At 51.7% G+C, this 21056-nt stretch overlaps 2 protein-coding genes and 3 non-coding genes across 5 annotated transcripts in view; all 5 read right to left on the bottom strand.

Annotated features, from left to right (window-relative positions):
* Nucleotides 1–1423: 1423 nt before the first annotated feature.
* On the bottom strand, nucleotides 1424–6831 carry HSPA8 (heat shock protein family A (Hsp70) member 8). Its single transcript, XM_064397588.1, has 9 exons — nucleotides 6694–6831; nucleotides 5490–5699; nucleotides 4849–5054; nucleotides 4613–4765; nucleotides 3971–4526; nucleotides 3516–3718; nucleotides 3028–3226; nucleotides 2537–2769; nucleotides 1424–1925 (listed from the first exon to the last, which is right to left on the bottom strand). The coding sequence occupies exons 2-9, from the start codon at nucleotides 5692–5694 to the stop codon at nucleotides 1740–1742; spliced, it is 1941 nt and encodes a 646-aa protein (XP_064253658.1). The 5' UTR covers nucleotides 5695–5699; nucleotides 6694–6831; the 3' UTR covers nucleotides 1424–1739.
* On the bottom strand, nucleotides 2362–2462 carry LOC135285625 (small nucleolar RNA SNORD14). Its single transcript, XR_010350418.1, has one exon. It is a non-coding gene; the product is annotated as a small nucleolar RNA SNORD14 (small nucleolar RNA).
* LOC135285626 (small nucleolar RNA SNORD14) lies at nucleotides 3297–3393 on the bottom strand. Its single transcript, XR_010350419.1, has one exon. It is a non-coding gene; the product is annotated as a small nucleolar RNA SNORD14 (small nucleolar RNA).
* On the bottom strand, nucleotides 3790–3886 carry LOC135285624 (small nucleolar RNA SNORD14). Its single transcript, XR_010350416.1, has one exon. It is a non-coding gene; the product is annotated as a small nucleolar RNA SNORD14 (small nucleolar RNA).
* A 2945-nt stretch (nucleotides 6832–9776) lies between the features above and the next one.
* CLMP (CXADR like membrane protein) overlaps nucleotides 9777–21056 on the bottom strand; it is a 56782-nt gene continuing 45502 nt past the window's right edge. Inside the window, exons 5-8 of the mRNA XM_064397661.1 lie at nucleotides 20861–21028; nucleotides 20013–20135; nucleotides 17233–17374; nucleotides 9777–13185 (exon numbers count right to left, since the gene is read on the bottom strand). Coding sequence (XP_064253731.1) covers nucleotides 12894–13185; nucleotides 17233–17374; nucleotides 20013–20135; nucleotides 20861–21028 — 725 coding nt within the window. The 3' untranslated portion in view covers nucleotides 9777–12893. The remainder of the gene's footprint in view (nucleotides 13186–17232; nucleotides 17375–20012; nucleotides 20136–20860; nucleotides 21029–21056) is intronic.

Below are 21056 nucleotides of genomic sequence, written 5' to 3'. Positions count from 1 at the left end.
TAATGGGAGGCGCTGCTCTGGATCATATTAAACACCATAAATAATTAGGGGTGATGTAATTCAAACCCAGAGGGGCAACCAAAAAAAGGGACCCAAAAAAGTGATGTCCCAAAAAGGTGATATCCCAAAAAAAGGGAGCTCTGTGCCATTCCTGGGCAGGTGCTGCTATCTGGTGGCCCAGCACCAGCAGTGCCCCCAAATCAAAATGTATTTAAATCCTTCTAAATTCCTTCCGCATTTTGTGTGGTTAATTAATTCTTCATTATCCCCCGGTTATTACTGGGGGATTCTCAGAACTGGCAGAGCACTCTGGGGACAGCAAGGACCAAAGTCACCTGGATTGGGCTGGGAGTTCCTCCAGAGGTGTTTGGGATGAAACAGGGACGAGCACTCAGGGAGGGTTTTGCCCCAAATGAGCCCAGGGATGTCCCAGAGCACAGTGGGGGCTCATGGAGCTGAGGGAGGGACACTGGAATATTCTGGGTCTCAGCTTCCCTAGGAATGGCTGAACCCTGCCTGGGAAAGGGAACAGGGAATAATTCCATGATTGAATTTTGCCCATTACATTTTCATGTAAAGCCAGTGCTCAGGTTCCACCCAGCTCTGGAATAACCCAAAAACGAAGGAAAACACATGGAACTCAAGGGATCAGGGCTGGCCCTCAGGGAGGGGAGGATTTCTGCCGAGATCCCAGGCAGGGATCAGGAATGGCTCAAGGGGAGTCACGGCAAGGCCCCTGCATTTGACAGGGTCTGCAACACAAAATATTTTCAAGCCCAGACTGGATCATCTCTCCCAAGTTCCTTCCACCGGGTACTGCTCTAGGAATTTTCTGACTTTAACTGCAATTCAATTATTCCTCCACTGGCACTACATAAATATATATTTGTACATACAGCAGAGAGGTTTTTCTCATAAAATATTATGCAAATAAACTTTAATAAAATACTATTTGCATACATAATATTAATTTTTGTATTAGCTATTATTTCAGCCAAGTATTGCTGAAAACATCACCCTAGGCCTCCTCCCTGGCTGGCCAATTCTCCACACCTCCAATCACCTGAATCATCCTACAAATTGAGATTAATTCCTTAAAGAAAAATTATCCAGTATTCTCATACTTGCAGGATAAAATTTATAGGTTGGACTTGATCTAAAAAACCTGGTTAATGCTGAGATTTTCTGCCACAGCTCAGAAAAAAAAAAAAAAAAAAATCAAGATTTCCTCTCAAAAAAACCCACCCAGGCTCTAACTGCTCAAGCAGCCCCTGTTCCAAACCCCTCTTCCCACTGCAATGCCCACCTGGATCATGCTCAGTTCAGCACCAATTACCTGCATTTAGGCTTTTTCTCTTTATTTCCACTTTTCCCTTGACTTCCCCTGGTCAGCTGGCAGAATCAAGTGAAGGCAGAGACAGTGTGATGCCCATTAAATAGTTTTTATTCTTTAGGACATGAATTGCATTCCCACTCATTTACAGTACTGTAAAGTGCAATGGTATTCACCTCCCACCTGCGCACACTTTCAAGTATTTAAAATGCCCAGAAAAAAAATGCTTTTGTTCCATTTTTTCTTTTTTTTTTTTAATTTTTTTTTTTTACAGCAGCTTAGTTATGGAGTTATTAATCTGGCAAAATAAACCCAGATGTGCCTACAGGATTGGGTCCTTCACTCCCACCCCCAGAGGGGGTCTCCTCCAACACTAACTGCTCGTGGAATGCATTTCCCAGGCTCCTTAATCCACCTCCTCGATGGTGGGGCCAGAGGAGGCTCCCCCGGAGGGAGGAGCTCCACCCCCAGGGAATCCTCCAGGCATCCCCCCGGGCATCCCTCCTGCACTCTGGTACAGCTTGGTGATGATGGGGTTGCAAACCTTCTCCAGCTCCTTCTGCTGGTGCTCAAACTCCTCCTTCTCGGCCGTCTGCAAGAGAAATGAGAGCTCAGGGGCTGCTGCTGCTCCAGGGCACAGCCCAGCAGGGACACAGCACTGCCTGGGGGACACATTTCAGCAATCTGCACTCACAGGCACAGCCCAGCAGGGATACAACACTGCCTGGGTGACAGATTTTAACAATCTGCACTCATGGGCACAGCCCAGCAAGGACACAGCACTGCCTGGGTGATGCATTTCAACATTCTGGGACTTCAGGTACAGCCCAGGAGGCAGCAGCACTGCCTGGGTCACACGTTTTAACAGCCTTGGCTGGTTTAGCCCCAGCACCAAGGCACACTTTTATTTGAGTTACAATTCTTCCTGCTTGGTTTAGCATCTCGCAGTGTTCCTAACACCACCACGTCCCTGGGAGGCAGCCAGGGAACAGGAGGGATGGGGAGCTATCTGTGCTCCCCAGCTGTGGTCGCTCAGACATCCAAGGAAGGTACTTGGACCAACACCAGTCTTTGGAAAGACTTCTGGTGGAAACTACGAATGGCTTTGGAGTCTCTTTCATCACAGCAACCAGCGCTCCTCCTCCTGCCTGGAGTGTCCCTGGGGCTCAGCCAGGTCCTGGCAGCTGAAATGGGCTGACATACCTGGTTCTTGTCCAGCCAGTTGATGATCTCGTTGCATTTGTCCAGGATTTTCTGCTTGTCATCGTCAGAGATCTTGCCCTGGAGCTTCTCATCTTCCACGGTGGCTTTCATGTTGAAGGCATAGGACTCCAGGGAGTTCTTGGAGGACACCTTATCCCTCTGCTTCTCGTCCTCTGCCTTGTACTTCTCTGCCTCCTGCACCATCCTCTCAATGTCTTCCTTGCTCAGACGGCCTGCAGAGAACACAAACCATGAGCATGGACTGTCCTTAGGGAATGATCTTTAATTCCCAAACATTACACACTTCTAATCTGGGGGGAGCAGAAGAGGCCCAGAACATGAAATTTATTAATTACTGCAACTTTTAAAAAAGCTCACACAAAAATGTGATTACAGCCAAGTTCTGACTAAAACAGCAGGCAGAGCTTGGGCAATACCATTTTTTTTAAGTGCTCTCCCACAGACAGAAGGGGAGGACAGCAAATCCTTACCCTTGTCATTTGTGATGGTGATCTTGTTCTCCTTGCCAGTGCTCTTATCCACAGCAGACACGTTGAGGATGCCGTTGGCATCGATGTCGAAGGTGACCTCGATCTGAGGGACCCCTCTGGGAGCAGGGGGAATGCCAGTCAGCTCAAACTTGCCCAGCAAGTTGTTGTCCTTCGTCATAGCACGTTCTCCTTCATACACCTAAGGAGGAAAAGCATCAATTATGTCATTAAAGTCATAATGGGTTAATTGTTATCCTGAGGGGATGTGGTCGCTCAGACATCCAAGGAAGGTACTTGGACCAACACAAGTCTTTCGACTTCTGGTGGAAACTACGAATGGCTTTGGAGTCACTTTCATCACAGCAACCAGCAATTTACAAATTACAGGAATTTAATGTCTCTGGCCTAAAAATTAAATAACCAAAAAAAGTGTTAACCAGTGAAAGCCCTGCCAGTGTCCTGTTACCACCCCAGAGCTCAGTGCTCACCTGGATCAGCACCCCAGGCTGGTTGTCAGAGTAAGTTGTGAAGGTCTGGGTCTGCTTGGTGGGGATGGTGGTGTTGCGCTTGATCAGGACTGTCATGACCCCTCCAGCTGTCTCAATACCCAGGGACAGGGGAGTCACGTCCAGCAGCAGCAGGTCCTGCACGTTCTCAGACTTGTCACCAGACAGGATGGCAGCCTGCACAGCTGGGGGGAGAGAAACACAGCATTAAAACCCCTGCAAACCATCCCCGGTGAACCGTGCTGGCACGCAGGGCTCGCTCAGACATCCAAGGAAGGTACTTGCACCATCACAAGCCTTTCGACCTCTGGTGGAAACTACGAATGGCTTTGGAATCTGCTTCATCATTGCAAGTCCAAGGGCAACTCTTACACCTTTAGGATTGAGGTGGAAAATCCAGGCCCTACACCACTAAGAGCTGTACAGTGATCAATTACCTGCTCCGTACGCCACAGCCTCGTCGGGGTTGATGCTCTTGTTGAGCTCCTTGCCGTTGAAGAAGTCCTGCAGCAGCTTCTGGATCTTGGGGATGCGCGTGGAGCCCCCCACCAGCACGATGTCGTGGATCTGCGACTTGTCCAGCTTGGCGTCCCTCAGCGCCTTCTCCACGGGGTCCAGCGTGCCGCGGAACAGGTCGGCGTTGAGCTCCTCGAAGCGAGCCCTGGTGATGGAGGTGTAGAAGTCGATGCCCTCGTAGAGGGAGTCGATCTCGATGCTGGCCTGCGTGGAGGAGGAGAGCGTGCGCTTGGCGCGCTCGCAGGCGGTGCGCAGGCGGCGCACGGCGCGCTTGTTCTCGCTGATGTCCTTCTTGTGCTTGCGCTTGAACTCTGCGATGAAGTGGTTCACCATGCGGTTGTCGAAGTCCTCGCCGCCCAGGTGGGTGTCCCCTGCCGTGGATTTCACCTCGAAGATGCCGTCTTCGATGGTCAGGATGGACACATCGAAGGTGCCACCACCCAGATCGAAGATGAGGACGTTTCTCTCAGCGCCAACCTGCAGAAAAAATCCAGGTTATTGTTCAATTCCTACTTCTACTGAGACAGCTTCCTCCCTAGCCAGGCACAGAGAGCCCTCCATACCTTCTTGTCCAGCCCATAGGCAATGGCAGCTGCTGTGGGCTCGTTGATGATCCGCAGCACGTTGAGCCCTGCAATGGTTCCGGCATCTTTCGTGGCCTGGCGCTGGGAGTCGTTGAAATAGGCTGGGACAGTCACTACTGCATTGGTAACAGTCTGCAAACACAAAACAGCTCAGTCAGGGGTGGTAATCCTCACACACAACCACTCGCCACATTCCTGTCCAGCCCCAGACTCACCTTTCCAAGATAGGCCTCTGCGATTTCCTTCATTTTGGTTAAAACCATGGAGGAGATTTCCTCGGGGTAGAAGCTCTTTGTCTCGCCCTTGTACTCCACCTGCACCTTGGGTCTGCCTGCATCGTTCACCACGGTGAAGGGCCAGTGCTTCATGTCAGACTGCACCACAGAGTCATCGAACCTGCGCCCAATCAACCGCTTCGCATCTGCAAAACACGATTTATATACGTTAATAATGTTAATTTTTTAACCAAGAACCTAAAATTCTTACTAAAAAAGCAGAAAATCCTAGATCAGAATCCTTAACATTATTAGTGCTTTGCAAAGATTCAGCTGCATTCACTAAATTTCATCTCTTCAACGTGCATAAATCCAGCGTTAATATCTCTAAAAATACTCAGCCATAAACTATGTTAAGAAAACTAATGAAGATTATTCAAGGCTGCTACCCTGAAAAACCTACTACAGGGCAAATACTTTCCCTGCCTGTAATAAATTCTACATTTTAGTATTGCAACTTTATTCTGGTTAGAAATAATTTAACTATATAACTCCTAAGAGAAAACCCTATTCTTAATAATTCACACAGCCAGGAAACATCTCTTTAATCATTAAGCAGCGTGCCAATCCTGCAGCCTTACCGAAGACTGTGTTGGTTGGGTTCATGGCCACCTGGTTCTTGGCAGCATCACCGATGAGCCTCTCGGTGTCCGTGAAGGCCACGTAGCTCGGCGTGGTGCGGTTGCCCTGGTCGTTGGCAATGATCTCCACCTTCCCGTGCTGGAACACGCCAACACAGGAATAGGTGGTGCCAAGATCAATCCCGACAGCTGGTCCCTTCGACATCTTGTCTGAAAACAAAAATAAATACAAATAATTAATTAAAAGTGAAGATGATATTGCCTGGCTGCAAATATTGTGGTAATTTCTTTGTTTAAATATTCATGGCAAGGCTGGTTGGGCTGGGAGCAGCCCGCTGTGAAGGGTCATAACTGCATCCCTTCCCGGCCAAACCGCTGGGAATTAATCCCAGGATGAGCCTGCAATCCCAGCCGTTATCCCAGCCCAGGATGGGCCTGGAATGCCCCTGGAATCCCGGCCCAGGGTGGGCCTGGAATGCCCCTGGAATCCCGGCCCCGCTCCCCCACGTGGCCCCGCGGCGCGCCCCGCCTGCACTCCCCGCCTCCGCCGCTGGGCGTCCCCCGCGCCACGTGGCCGGGGACTCCAAGTCCCAGCGTGCCCCGCGCCGCCCGCGCAACGTGACCACGGCGGCGGGGCGTGCCCAGGGACTGCCGGGAAATGGAGTCCGCGGCGGGCGGGCCGCGTGTGCCAACACAGCCCCGGCCCCTTGCGACACCGATCCCCCCCGGGGCCATCACCTCCGCAGCCCACACGTGGCCGTTCCCCACCCCCGGGCACTGCAGCGCCCGCTATGCCCCGGCACCGCCCCGGGCCGCCCCCCAGTGAGGCAAGATGGGCGCTGCGCCTCCTCCAGCCCTTCCTTTTTCTCCCCTCCCTCGTCTCAGCAGAAAGTAATGGAGACCGGCGGGGAAAAAGCGGAGTGCCCGCTCCTCCCCCTCCCGCGGCAGATCACATCAAAGAGATAAATATGGAAATACTGGGACATACAACAGCATCCCAGCGGCCCAAAACGGGTCACCACCCGCCATTCCCTCCCCATCCCGCAGCACAACGGTTCCTGAGGACACAAAATCACCCGGGAGGCCCCTCCGCCTTTTCCAGGTCACCCCAAAGGTGCCTCCAACGCGCTCCCTGCGCCATTCCAAGGCAGCCCCGTCCCCGCCCGCCCTTGCCGTGGCCCGTGGTGGCCCCCAGCCCCGTTACCCGCAGTCCGGCCCGGTCTCTCGTTCACACACGGGGCAGCCTCTCAGCTCGGCTCCGACTCGCTCAATGCCCCGCGACCGCCGCGCCGCCCTTTTATACCCGCCCAGAACCTTCCAGAAGGCCACGCCTCCCTCGCACGGCTCTGACCAATCAGCGCGCGGATCCCGCCCGCCCGCTCGCCAGTGATTGGTCCCTGCCGTGCGTGACGCACGCCGGAAGGGGGCGTTGCGCGCCGGCCGGCCCCGCGTTCTCGAACCTTCATGCGCTTTCCCCGCGCCCCCCCAAACCCGCGGTGGGCGCGCCTTTCCTCGCGCTTTGGCCAATCAGAGCCCGCGCTGTGGGTGACGACACGGGTGGAGGGCGCGGCGCGGGGAGAGGGCGGGCATTTCAGCCAATCGCCGCGCGGCGCGCCACGTCCTTATTTGCATATTTCGCAATGGGGCGGGAGGGGCCAATCGGCGCGCGGGAATGGCGGGTGATTTGCATAGAGGGCGGCGGGGAAGGAGAGCGGCGGGGAAGGGGAAGCGCAAGATGGCGGCGCCATGAGGGGCGAGCCCGGGCGCAGCCCCGGGGATCCCCCCGCGCCCGCCGAGCTCCTCCTTCCCCTCGGGAACGCCGCCATTCCCCGGCCTCAGACCCGCAGCCATGGCCTGGGGTTTCCCCAGTGCCTCCCGCAGCCTGTGCTCAGCGAATCCCCCCAGTACAATCGGCATCCTCCATGTTCCCTCCCCCGGGGCAAGGCAGCGCTCCCCGCTTCACCCCGCGGCCTGTTTGTCTCGCAGGAAGCCGTGCTTGTGGTTTAGGCACTGGAGCTGCTTGTTCCACAGAGAAAAAGGCATTTTGGCATCTCCACGCTTTATAAGCCACCCGAAATGTTCCCATCAATCCTCGGCCTCAGGCCGGGCCAAGGACAGGGTGTGTGGGTAACCCAGCTCCCAGCGTCGATTTATTTATTTGGGAAGGGAAATCATGAAAAACAGGGGGTTTTTTTGCTGTCCCTAGGGATGAGGGGAGCGGGGCAGAGGTTGAGAATCACCCCAGGTCACGCTGCATCCAGTGTTTCCAGGGAATGAAGGCCAGGGAGGCCCCGGGAGCAGGAACACAAACAGGAGCCCTGGCCCGGCAATGGGGACGGCAGGCAGGGCAGCTGCCCTCTGAAGGGGCAAAAACGGCACAAAAAAGCATTTCGGGTTCTCCCGGGTCACCTCTAGACAAAAATGCTCTTGGTAGCACTTAAAATCCAGCAGCAGCAGGTCGCTCAGCCTGTTCCTCGTGTCTTCTGTGGTAATTCCTGCGTGCCAGCCACATCCTGAGCGCGGGTGGCAATGTCCCTTTGGCTGGCAGTGTGGGGTGACAGCAGCGGGGTGTGACACGGCTGGTGACACAGGGCCAGCCCACGGAGCCACTGCCACACGGGCAGGCACTGGCAGGCACTGGGATCCCGTTCTTGCTCAGGGCTAAAAGCTGAGCTGGGGGTTTGGGGGGCACCCGAGGGCAGGGTTTGGAGCTGGAATTTGATGCAGAAGGGGCTCTGTGTCCTCTGTCCTGTCCCAGCCTGGCACACCTGGCCAGGTGAGGCGTGCCAAGCACCTTCCACCCCGTGCAGAGTCCAGCTGCTGTGCTGTTCTGCTCCAAGGTTACTCCAGAGATGCTCCTCGGAGCAATCCCCACCGAGCCCACCGCGGCACTTTGCTGTTCGCCCCTTTTTGGGTGGTTTTTTGGGTTTTTTTTTGAAAAGCACGGGCAGAATTTGGGCAGGAGCTAAGAATAGCAGCTCGGGGTGCCACAGTGACATTTAGATGAGAGCGAGGGGAGGCAGTGGGGCTGCAGTGAGTCAGTGCAGGGAGGAGGGCACTTCCCAAGTGACTCATCCCAGCAGGAATTAGAGGCCGTTCAACTGGACAAAAGGAGCTCATTTGCTTCATATCACAGAAATTAAAGCTTGGCAGGCTTAAGTATTTAGTGTGGAAGTGTTTTTTTTTTTTTTTAATTATGGATTGAAACGTTATTTTTGGGAGTGAATTTAATGTATCAAGGATCTAGCACTGCTTCTCCTTTCAGTGTTTGAAAGGAACTGGGAGGAGAAGGGAGATTATCAAAGGCATTCCTGCTGCTCACCACAGCAGCACTTATTTATTTATATAACACTTGCATTTGCTGAAGTTTGAAAATCACCCTTTTCCAAGGCCCTCCCTTCCCTTTCCCACGGGGTTCCCCCCTCTCAGCGTGTCGGGACAAACTGCTCCGGGTTAAAAATAACCCCAAATTCCTGATCCTGTACGAAAGTCTGCGACTGCTCAGCTCCTCCCTGAACCTCACCAGGGTTTTAATGTCATCAGCTCCAGTGGGGACAGACAGGCCACACCTGTGGGACCACTGTGTTGTCACCCTGCTTTGTTTTAAATACTAATTATGTTGCAATTTTTGCTCCCACATTTCAGCAGGGAGGATTGGTGATGCCTGAACACCCTGGGGGGAGAGAAGGCTGAGAGAGAAACCAAGCAGGGCCCCTTTAGCTCCCCAAAATGCCAGCCCCAGCTGCCTCGGAAGGTTTATCTGCAGAGATCTGAGCTCTGAGCACAGCTCAAGGTTTCCTCCTCACCTCGGAGCTCATGAGGAGAGCCCAGCACGTGGGCTGGTTCAGCAGGGAGGTCACAGCAGGGCGAGGATGAGGCCACCAGGGGTTGTTGTGCTGGCATTATTTATTTACCAGGTTGGCTTCCAGCACCTGCATCCTCAGCCAAAACATCCCAGGTACCCAAATATCCCAGATGCACCCAAATATCTGGGGTTTATCCCCACATAAAACCACATTTGCTTGCATGCATCACCCAGGGTTTCACGTCTTTTGTGAAATGTCACCTAATTTAGACTGAAAAAGACCCAGGAAAAGAAGCCCAGCTTCCCCACGCTTCCCATGCAAATGTGCACATAGGCCTGCTGAGCTTAAAAATGGTATTTTTAACTCCATCCTTTTTTTTTTCCCCCTTGGATTCAGCCTGACAGCATGAAGCCCATGAGGAACAGGTTTTCTGTGAAACACCACAGAAAATGGCACGAGTTGAGTTGAGCTGCAGCGCTTCAGCTGCAGCACCTTTATTTATAAAACAACCAACCAAAAAAAAATCATTAAATCATTGATTCAAAGGAATCAATAATAAATATTTGCTTTCCTCTGAGTTGTTCAGACACAGTACAAGCACACCAATGCTAGCAGGTAGCAGAGATGGAAGCTTAGCTCAGCTGCTGAGAAACAAAAAGCTACATTACATGGTAGGCATTTAATCACACAATTAACAGCTGGTATATGGCAGCAAATGCTTTAATACACTATTTTACAAAACAGGGTTTGGCTTGTTTGCTTCCCTTGTGCAACTCCTGCTGGGCTGGAGCTTGGAAAAGAGAGAGCCTTTGGAATGCTCCCTTTCTCCTGCTCCCTTTGGTGGTGAGCTTTCCCCTTCCCTGTGAGTGGAAGGTACCTGCACAGGCTGGGAATTCCGAGCCAGCAGGGCTTGGGGCAGCCAGGATGGATCCCCCAGAGCAGGCTCCAGCCTCTGCCCCTCTGCCTGACCCTCTCTCAGCCCTGCCAGCACAAGTTCCGCAGCGGCAGAGGCTCCAGGAAATCCTGCCAGGGCAAATTCTGCTCCCTGCAGGCTGCAGAGGCTCCTCTCTGCTAATTACCGCCTGGGCTGGGATCAAAGGTGCCCCAGAGGCTTTGGGCAGCTCAGCTGCTGGGACTGTCACCCGGGTTTGTGCTGAGAGCTCCTGGCGGCTCGGGGAAAGCGCTCCTGGGTCTCAGGGTGGGGATCCTCAGCTGTGGGAATGTTCCCTCTGCTGACAGAGTGATGAAATTATTCTTTGTCTGCTTAAAGAGGCAAAAAGCCTAGAATTTTCTCTCTCAGTTTGGTACAAAGACACCTCATGGGACCTTTTGGACTTCAGCTTGGAACTGGGGCTGAGTGGACAGAGGCCAAGAGGTCTGGCCTAGGTAATTCACTAAAAACAGAAGGGAATAAAGGAAATAATCGTTTTTGTGGGGTGTTTTAGCAGGAGCAAGAACCTCTTGCCCCTGGCTCGGGTTTTCTCTGTAAGAGCTTTGCTATTTTGTCTTTTATTAAACCTTTTTCTGTGTCCAACCCCACCTCAGAAGCCATGCTGCTGGTTTGGTGCCATTTGGGGTAGCTGGGCTATCTCGGGTGTGCTAAGTTCTTTTAGAGCTCCTAAAACCTGGCTGGAGCAGAAACCCATCACTCAGGGAATGTTCAGCCCACAGAAGAACCCACAAGCTGCTCTCACCGTGCTGTGCCTGCATTTGGAATTTTCCCAGCTCTGGCGTGGCTCAGGAGTGCTTTGGAGCTCCTGAACCTTCAGGGCTCGGGATAAAACCATCTGCAGAGGAATCCCTGACCCACAGAGCTGCTGCTTCCCACCCCGCTGATCCAGGATGGATCCTGCAGCATCCAGGGTGAAGTGACAGAATATCCACCCCAGGAGCAGTTATCAAACACCCCGTGCCAGGCCTCCCTTATTGAAACTGGGATTGTTTTCCCTGCACAGCATCGGGAATTTGGCCTGCCAAGGGTTAAATCTGGGGCAGAGAAATGGAATTGTGACTGCTCCTAGGAAGAGAAGTTCTCACATAGTGTAGGGCAAGTTTGGAAACTCTTCCCATATGGAAGTAGCCCGATCAGGGCTTGGCTTTGATCAGCTCATCAAAGATCTCAAGAATTCTGGGTCTCAGTCAGAAAAGGAGATAAATGACAATCCTGGAGTGAAAGAATTATAGATCTGTGGTTCTTCTGTGCTCATCCATCTTCTGTAGGCTCTTTCCACAAATTGGAGAAACCCTTTCCCTCCCTCCAGTGGGGGAAAAAAAACCCAAACACCCTCATTTTTGAAACAGCAAATCACCAGTGCAGGAATACAGGAATCTAGAACCTACAAGCTCAGTGTCTTGTGTGTAGCAGTGGTCAGAGCCAAGTCCTTCAGAGGAAAACATCAGCGGCAGAATTCTGCTTCTGTCCCTGCCTCCCATCCTTTCCTAACTTCATATTCCGTGGAAACACTTAACCTGGTTGCTCATAAAGAAAATTTTTTTTTACAATTCTTGCCATTTTTTAAGACTCCTGCTAAGGGTTTAAGCCTCAGCCCTGGCACGTGGCCCAGCGTTTGGTGGAGGAGTGGGACAGCACACACAGAATGTCCTGATGGGAGCAGCGTTTTGTCCTCGTTTTCCTGTCCCAGGTGTGTTTTCCTCTGCCAGGGAACCCTTCAGGCCTCCCTGGGGGTCAGCTGGGCAGTGCTGGTCACTCAGTCTCGGGAAGAGCTTTCCATGAGGCTTCTCCAGCACAGCTCCCCCAAAACCTGGCCAGTTCTCCGGCTGGCAGTGACCCAGAGCTCTTCCAACGCTCCATCCTGGCTTTTTGGTGCATTGGTGACCCTCCCTGCTGGGTTCTGTGCCCACTTCTCCTCTCTCTAAGGCTCAGCAGCCACGGGCACCCCTCCAGTGGGGCTCCCGTGGAAGCAGAGTCAGGCTCCCGGCCCTGAATTTATTCTGGCAATTAAAGCACCTCAGTTTTCTTGTCAGAAATGTCCTTTCTCTTTAGTAGAGTTTAGTTCAGATGCCTTAATACTGCATCTCTTGGGAGTGATCCTTTAATTTCCACTTTACTTGCAGCCTCCAGTATTTCACTGAATGCAGAAAATGTGAAGCACCTGTCGGTTCCCTTTGAGGCTGGACACCCTCACCCTCAAAAATCTTCACTTAAGACAACACATCTTCGAGAAACTTCTCCAAAAGCAGTCCGAGAGACTTCTCCCTCCCCACAAAACCTCTCTGGAATATTATGCATCTTTAAGTCTTTGTTGATCCCTTTGAAAAAACCCTGAGGTTTGGCTTCTTTTCACTCACACAGTTTCACCCGACAGCACAGCTTTGCCGTCGTGGGTTTTTAACGCTCAGTGTTCTACTTTCAAAGGAAAAAAAAAAAAGATAATTTAGAAAGAAGCTCCAATAAATCCTTCTCAAATCTGCATCAGAGCCTCGGGGAGGCTCAGAAAGAAGCGAGTGGGAGGGCGTGAACAACCCCGAGCGATGAGGATGGGGCTGCCCACGAGGAGAGCTGGCTGCCCTAGCGCTGCGAAGTGGCCGGTGCTGTGACAGTGGCGCTGGGGACAGGGGACACGGGGCTCCGGGGATGTCACACGGTCTGGAAGGCGCGGCTCTGCGCGGGCACCATCACGGCGGGCACCGCCACCTTCGCCAGCGGGTTGGAATCGACTTTTTTGGGCTCTTCTTTCCTGTCCAGCTGGCGCTGGCTGTACTGGGGAGGGGTCAGGTGCGGGGTGGCCTCGGTGGACAAAGTCCGCTGGCTGCGGGAGGCACTGTTGGCTGTGGACCTGGTGGAGGAGGAACCCGAGCGGGAGCTCCGCGAGCCCGAGGAGGAGGAGCTGGGTTTGACCAGGTGCGCCTTGGGTGCCTCGGCATCCTCCCTGCGAGGGAACGGGCACAGGGTGAGACAGCGCGGGGAGAGCCCGGGGATTGGGGGCTGGGAGCGGGGCTGGGAGCGGGGGAAAGAGGGGGGAAAAGAGGGGGGAAAGAGGGGGAAAGAATGGGAGGTGGAAGAGGAAAAGGGGGGGGGTGGAAGAACATGAAAAGTGGGAGGAAAGAATGGGAGGAAGAGAAGGAAAAGAGGGGGGAAAGAATGGGAGGAGGAACAGGAAAAGGGGCGGGAAAGAATGGGAGGAGGAAGGGGAATAGAGGGGGTGGAAGAAGGTGAAAAGTGGGAAGAAAGAATGGGAGGAGGAAGAGGAGAAGAGGGAGGAAAGAATGGGAGGAGGAAGAGGAAAAGGGGGCGTGGAAGAAGATGAAAAGAGGGGAAAGAAGGGGAGGAGGAAGAGGAAAAGAGAGAGTGGAAGAAGATGAAAAGAGGGGGGAAAGAAGGAGAGGAGGAAGGGGAAAAGTGGAGGTGGAAGAAGATGAAAAGAGGGAAGAAAGAATGGGAGGAGGAAGGGGAAAAGGGAGGGGAAAGAATGGGAGGAGGAAGAGGAAAAGGGGGAGTGGAAGAAGATTAAAAAAGGGGGGAAAGGAGAGGAGGAAGGGGAAAAGTGGAGGTGGAAGAAGATGAAAAGAGGAAGGAAAGAAGGAGAGGAGGAAGGGGAAAAGTGGGAGTGGAAGAAGATGAAAAGTGGGAGGAAAGAATGGGAGGAGGAAGAAGAAAAGGGGGGGAAAAGGGGGAAAGAAGAGGAAACAGAAGGGGGAGATAAGAGGAAAAAGAAGGAGAGGGTAAGAAGGGGGAAAGAAGGGAGAAAAGTGGGAGAATGAAGAGGAAATAGAAGGGGTAGGCAGAGGAAAAAGAAGGGGAGGCTAAGACGGTAAAGAAGGGAGAAAAGTGGGGGAAAGAAGGGAGAAAGAAGAGGAAAAAAGAAAATAAGAGGAAGAAGAAAGGAGAAAGAACAGAAAAGGGGAGAAATAAAAGGAGAAAGAAGGAGGAAATAAAAGGAGAAAGAAGGGGGAAAGAAGAGGAAAAAGATGGGAGAAATAAGAGGAAAAAGAAGGGAAGGGTAAAAATGGGAAAGAAGGGAAGAAGAGGGAGAAAGAAAGAAAAAAAGAAATAGAAAAGAAAACCACCCCCAATCCCTCTCAGAACCACAACGGACAAGCAGTTTTAATTTAACACCATAAAAAATGATGCAAATGCTTCAAAATACCGAAATTACAAATGTGAGAGAAAGCAGTCGGCTGAGGTCGGGGAAAGAAGTGGGGAATTTAATTTCATGTCCTGCAAACTGTCCAAACTCTCCGCTGCGTAACTCGATGGATTAAACTCCCCAGAGTGCTGGGAAATGAATTTGGAATAAAAACACTGCTCACAGCTCTGTGTGTGCAGCGAACAGCAAGTTCCGAGCGAGCAGCGCGGGCTGAGTGTGTGCTCTGCGATCCTGAGAGCACAAATGGCCCGGGCAAGGCTGCCTGAAACCGGTTCTGCCGCTTCCAGCCAGCCCGGGGTGCCGAGAGAAGCGCCACGAGCGGGTCCGGACAGACAGAGGGACACAGGGAGGGGCAGGATGGAACAGGCGGGCGGGAAAGGGGATAAAGGAGAGGCTCCAGCTGGAAAGGAAACGGGAAAAGGGAAGAAAGCAGCGGAGAATGCCTTTGTGAAGAAGGGGGAAGAAGAGGAAAAAGAGGAAAAAGAAGGGGAGGGTAAGAAGGGAGAAAAGCGGGGAAAAGAAAGGAGAAAGAAGAGGGAAGAAGATGAAAAAGAAGGGAGAAAAGCAGGGGAAAGAAGGGGGAAAGAAGAGGAAAAAGAAGGGAGAAAAGCAGGGGAAAGAAGGGGGAAAGAAGAGGAAAAAGAATGGGGAAGAAGATTAAAAAGGAGGGAGAAAAGTGGAGGAAAGAAAGGAGAAAGAAGAGGGAAGAAGGTGGAAAAGAAGGGGAAAAGAAGGGAGAAAGAAGAGGGAAAAGAAGAGGGAAGAAGATGAAAAAGAAGGGGAGGGCAAGAAGGGGGAAAGACAGGAAAAAGAAGGGGGAAAAGAAGGGGAAAAGGAAGGGGGAAGAAGATAAAAAAGAAGGGGAGGGAAAGAAGGGAGAAAGAAGGGGGAAGAAGATGAAAAAAAGGGGGAAGTAGATGAAAAAGAAGGGGAGGGTAAGAAGGGGGAAATAAGGGAGAAAAGCAGGGGAAAGAGAGGAGAAAGAAGAGGAAAAAGAAGAGGGAAGAAAGTGAAAAAGGAGAGGGTAAGAAGGGGGAAAGATGGGAGAAAAAAGAGGGAAAAGAAGGGGGAAGAAGATGAAAAAGAAGGGGAGGGAAAGAAGGGGGAAAGAAGGGAGAAAAGTGGGGGAAAGAAAAGAGAAAGATGAAAAAGAAGGGAGAAAAGCAGGGGAAAGAAAGGAGAAAGAAGGAGAAAAAGAAGGAGGAAAAAGATGAAAAAGAAGGGGAGGATAAGAAGGGGGAAAGAAGGGAGAAAAGCAGGAGCAAGAAAGGAGAAAGAAGAGGAAAAAGAAGGGAGGAAAAGTTTAAAAAGAGAGGGAGGGTAAAAAGGGAGAAAGAAGCTGAAAAAGAAGGGGAAGAAGATGAAAAAGAAGGGGAAGAAGATGAAAAAGCTGAGAGTGCTCAGGGGATTGCAGAGGTGCCTGGTGGTGCAGATGTCACCCGAGGCCAGGTGCCCACACAGATAAACATAAAGATGGATCAAGGCTCTGTTTCTTGGAGGGCAGCAGCAGCTCAGAGCCACTCCTGGAAATAGATCTTTCCAGCACTTTCCTTCCTGAGGAGTTTAGGCCGGCTTGGCTGGAGGCCCAGCTCAGCTTAGGGGAGCTCAGGGCAGGAACAGATGAGCTCCAGGAACAGGAGTCGGCGTTCCCCGTGCTCCCGCTCCCCTCCGTGCCCGGGGAATTGCTCACCCCGAGCTAAATCCGGGGGAACAGTTGTTCAAAAAGCTCAGGGAGGGCTTGGGGGAAGTGTCTGCTGTGTGTGACACACAGGAGCTGCAGCTGAAAAGGGAAAAGGGGAAAAAAGGGAGGAAAAAAGGAGGAAAGAAGGGGAAAATAAGAGGGAAATGGAGGAAAGAAGGTGGGAAGAGGGGTGAAAGAAGGGGGAAGAAGGGGTGGAAAGAAGGAAGAAAAAATGAGGAAAGAAGGTGGAAAGAGGAGAAAAGGGGAAAGAAGGTGGGAAGGGGGGAAGAAGAGGGAAATGGGGGAAAGGGTGGAAGAGGAGAAAAGAAAGAAGAAAGGGGGAAAGGGGGAAGAAAGAAGCTCAAAAGAAGGTAGAAAGGGGAAGAGGGAAAGAGGGGGAAAGAAGGGAGGAAAGACAGAAGAAAGAAGAGGAAAAAGAAGGGGAAAAGAAGGTGGAAAGCAGGGAAAGAAGGGAGAAGGAAGGGGAAAGAGGGAAGAAAGGAGCTGAAAAGAAAGTAGAAAGAGGGGAAAAGAAGAAGGAAAGAGGGGGAAAGAAAGGAGGAAAAGAGGAAAAGAAGGAGAAAGAAGAAAAAGAAGGTGGGAAGGGGAAAGAAGAGAGAAGGAAGAGGGGAAGAAGGAAGAAAGAAAGGGAAAAGAGGAGGAAGGAAGAGGGAAAGAAGAGGGGAAAGAAGGGAAGAAGAGGGGGAAAGAAATGAAAGAAAAAGAAATTTAAAAAAAAATAGAAAAGAAAGAGGGAAAGGAAACTACCCCCAATCCCTCTCAGAACCGCAACGGACAAGTGGCTTCAATTTAACACCATAAAAGAATATGCAAATGCTTCAAAGTACCGAAATTACAAATGTGAGAGCAAGCAGTTGGCTGAGGTCTGTGCTGATTTGCCGGGTGATTTTAATCTTGATTTTCTGGGGAGTTTTCACCAAGCTTCTCACAGTCAAGAAATTTGTCAGTGGCATTTCGCAGAGACTTCAAAAGTTTTTAGAGGGAAAGTTTTTTAGAGCGAGCTCTGCAGACACTTAAAGCTGCTTACCGCTTTTTTTTCTTTTTTTTTCTTTGTTTTTTTTTTTTTTTTTTGTTCAAACCGCTGTGCAAAGAGGGGAGGGAGCGTGGGATGAAGCAAAAGGCGTTACCTGATTTCGTTGGGTGCCTCCTCTTCCTCGTACCTCTTCTTCTCTTTCCTCCTGATGGTCAGCCTCACCACGAGGAAGAGGAGGGAGAGCCCCAGCACCACTCCGCACACTGCCCCGGCGATCATGCTGATGTTTTGTGCATCTGTTGTCCAAAAACCAAATTTATTGGTGAGGTTCTGGTCCACCCTACAAGCCCCAGCACTCAGGACAGCACGCTGGGGTTTTATTTTTTTAGGTGTGTCTCTTGAACCCGTTTATCTGCAGCCAGGCTGAGCTGGCAGGGAGAGGAGCTGTCACCTCTGCAAAGGGGAAACCACGAGGGCTGTGCCTTCAGCTGTGGGGCAGGGTTGAAATAAGGAGGAAAAATCCCTTTCTAAGGGTGTAAAAATACAGAAAATACAAAGACAGGGCAGCCCCCGTGTGGAACATGGCACCAGGCAGCACCCAAGGCAGAGGAATGTTTAATATTTTAATGTTTCCCATGAGGATTTTTACCTCCCCTTCAACTCCCCTTGAGTGATTACAGCCTTATTCTGAAATTAATTATTCAAATGTGGAGAAATAGAGACCTGACTGAGGCAGAGAAAGCAGGAGAGGAAACCATCCTGGGCAGGGCATTTTTCATCCAAAGCAGCCAGGTAATGAGAGAGCATTTCCCATGGGGTATGGGCCCTTTGCTGATGGTTTATGACCGCCTTTTGGGATAAAAATGCTCAGGCTGGGCTTGGCTGAAAGGTGTTTCCTTGAGCTCAGTCCCTCAGGAGGGTTTAGCAAAGCCAAGTGAGGTTTTAAACCAGTTCAGTTCAATTGCCATAAAAGCTGCCTGGACGCTTTTGCTTCACATGCCTGAGACAAACCGGTTTTCCTTATTCCATATTCCAGTTATTTCAGGCTTGGCTGGGCAGAAAAATTCCAAAGCTGTGGAATCTCCAGGAGGAGACCTCTTTGTTAGGAGTCTTATCACAGCAGGTCCAGCTTGGAGAGCTGCTGAGCTCCATTGTTTGGCTTTGGGTGATAAACTCCACCCTTTTCTGGTATGCAGATGGAGAGGACACCCGGCCTGGCTGCACACACCCTTGAGGGCTTCCTCAGGCGATTCTGACCTCTGCTGTGCAGGACACAAATGGCTAAACCCGATTAAATGATGTCAAAAGTTACTTTTTATCTTGCAAATTAGTCCATGTCTTTCTAACTGCCTTTAGATATTTTGCTGTCCCAAGTGCAGTGCATAATTTGGGGTGGTGGAATACCCACAGAGAGAATTCATACCTGAGAGTCACCTCATGCAATCACTCCAGCCAAAGCAACCCCTAACTTACCATTTTCCCTGCTTGTGTTTCATAAATCATTCTGAAAATCAACTTTTCTAACAGACCCAGACATCTGAAGTGATAAAACCATCTGGGCTCAGGTTGTGAGGTTGTTTTATGTGAGGTCTGCTGTGTGAATCAAAAATGCAATGTATAAGAGCTGTTTTGTGGGATTAAAGTATGAAAGGGCAAAGAAGCAGCACAGAATTTTCCAGGTGGGAGAGCTGGGAGGCAGCGGGTCCCCCGTGGAGCAGGGACAGGGTTCTGGGTGAGAGGAATGAGAGACTCATCACTGCACAGCTCCTGAAAGGTGCCTGTGCTCAGCTGGGGCTGGGCTCTGTCTGCAGGCACTGACACAGCCAGAGCACACAGCCTGCAGCTGCACCAAGGGAAACACAGGCTGGATAGCAGGAAGAAGTTTTTCCCAGAAAGGTGATCAAGTTCTGGAATGGCTGCAGGGGAGGTGGTGCAGTCACCATCTCTGGGTGTGTTTAACAAAGCCTGGATGTGGCACTGGGGGCCAGGGTTCAGTTGAGGGGTTGGGGCTGGGCTGGACTCGATGATCTTGGAGGTCTCTTCCAACCTGGTCATTCTGTGATTCTGTGAATTCTTTGACTTGTCTTTCCAAGCAAGCTGTGGGTCTGCTGGGAGATAAACCCAGCACTGAGAGATAACAGAAACAAAGGGAAGGATCCCGTTGATGAATGGATGGAAAGGATGAGAGAGATTTGTTTTCACAAACAAACTGTGGGTGTGCTGGTAAATAAAACTGGATACTGAGAGACGGAAGAAACAATGGGAAGAACCAGAAATTCCATAGGAATTCCAAATTGGAATGGCAGCCCAGATGATGGTTTTACCACTTTAGATGTCTGGGTCTGTTAGAAGCATTGATTGACACAAGGAAAAAAAAAAGGAGGGCACACTTTAGAGGGGAGGTCTGCATTAGGAGATTTGGGAAGTCTGAACCTCTCAAGAGTCCCTCAGCCAGTGGGGAAAAGAGAGGGAAATGCGGCTGGGAAATCGGGATAAAAAGCAGGCTGCATCCCCTAAAAATCTGATAAACCCCATGGGAAATACCCCATGGCCTCTCCCTTGGTTGGAATGAAGTTGTGGGACTCCCCTGTGTCCTTCGTGGCCACCCAAGCCGGGTGTTTTTGATGATGTCCCTGCCCATGGCCACCGAGGCCGGCTGTTTTGGGTGATGTCCCTGCCCAGGCCACCCAGGCCGGCTGTTTTTGGGTGATGTCCCTGCCCAGGCCACCGAGGCCGGCTGTTTTGGTAATGTCCCTGCCCGTGCCCACCGAGGCTGGGTGTTTTTGGGTGATGTCCCTGCCCGTGCCCACCGAGGCTGGCTGTTTTTGGGTGATGTCCCTGCCCGTGCCCACCGAGGCCGGCTGTTTTTGGGTGATGTCCCTGCCCGTGCCCACCCAGGCCGGCTGTTTTTGGTGATGTCCCTGCCGTACTTACGCTGCACCGTCACCTGCAGCGCGCAGCTCTCCTGCCCCGCCTCGTTGGTGGCCACGCACTGGTACAAACCCGTGCTCATCTGAGTCAGGTTCTTCAGCAGGACCTGCCCCGGGTTTGAGATGTCTGGGAGGGGGGAAAACACCGCCGGGGTTAGTGACACGGAGAGAGGAACTTGGGCTGTGGGGTGCACAGAGGAACGAATCGATCTGTGGGGTGAAACCAGCTCCAGAATGATGGCAAGGGGGGAGGGAAGGAGAAAAAAGGGGGAAAGGAGGGAGAAGGGGGAAGGAAGGGGGAAAAAAGGGAGAAAAAATGGGGAAAGAAGGAAGAAAGAAGGGGGAAAGAAGGAAGAAGGGGGAAAGAAGGAAGAAAAAAGGTGGAAAGAAGGAAGAAGGGGGAAAGAAGGAAGAAAAAAGGCGGACAGAAGGGAGAAAGAAGGGGGAAAGGAGGAGAAAGAAGGGGGAAAGCAGGGAGAAACGAGAAAGAAGGAAGATGGAAGAAAAATGGGGAAAGAAGGGAGAAAGGAGGGGAAAGAAGGAAGAAAGAAAGGAGAAATAAAGGGGAAAGAAGGGAGAAATAAAGGAGAAAGGAGGGGCAAGAAAGGAGAAAGAAAGGAGGAAGAAGGGGGAAAGAAGGGAAAAAGAAAGGAGAAAGGAAGAGGAAAGAAGTGAGAAAGAGAGGGGAAAGAAAGGAGAAAGAAGAGAGAAAGAAGAAAGAAAGGAGGGGGAAAGAAGGGAGAAGAAGGGGGAAAGGAAGATCAGCCCCCAGGCGCAGCCGCAGCGGCGGGAGGAGTGCTGGAGCATCCCCCGGTGATCCCGGAGCTCGGGAGAAGCCATGCCCCGACTCACTGACTCTGGAGTTGGGCGGCAGCTGCTCGGCTCTCTCGTCCTCCTCGCTGAGGCGCTGCCAGCGGTAGGAGATGGGGGCCGTGCCCGAGGCGGAGCGGCACTGCAGGGACAGCTCCTTCCCTTCCAGCAGCTCCCCCTCCAGCCAGCACTTGGGCTTGGAGGGTTTCTCTAGAAGGAAAGACAGGTCATGGCATCA

This window comes from Passer domesticus, chromosome 23, assembly GCF_036417665.1.
Source record: "Passer domesticus isolate bPasDom1 chromosome 23, bPasDom1.hap1, whole genome shotgun sequence".
NCBI classification, from domain to species: domain Eukaryota; kingdom Metazoa; phylum Chordata; class Aves; order Passeriformes; family Passeridae; genus Passer; species Passer domesticus.
This window is presented reverse-complemented; position numbering and strand designations above follow the sequence as displayed.

What these genes read in the sequence shown, in the direction of transcription:
- HSPA8 (XM_064397588.1), bottom strand. Translation starts at nt 5,694, where the DNA reads ATGTCGAAGGGACCAGCTGTCGGGATTGATCTTGGCACCACCTATTCC. An exon ending in CAGAGGCCTATCTTGGAAAG is followed by an intron (nt 4,766 to 4,848) that starts GTGAGTCTGGGG and finishes TTGTGTTTGCAG; the next exon opens with ACTGTTACCAATGCAGTAGT. An exon ending in AGCCTGGGGTGCTGATCCAG is followed by an intron (nt 3,227 to 3,515) that starts GTGAGCACTGAG and finishes TTTCCTCCTTAG; the next exon opens with GTGTATGAAGGAGAACGTGC.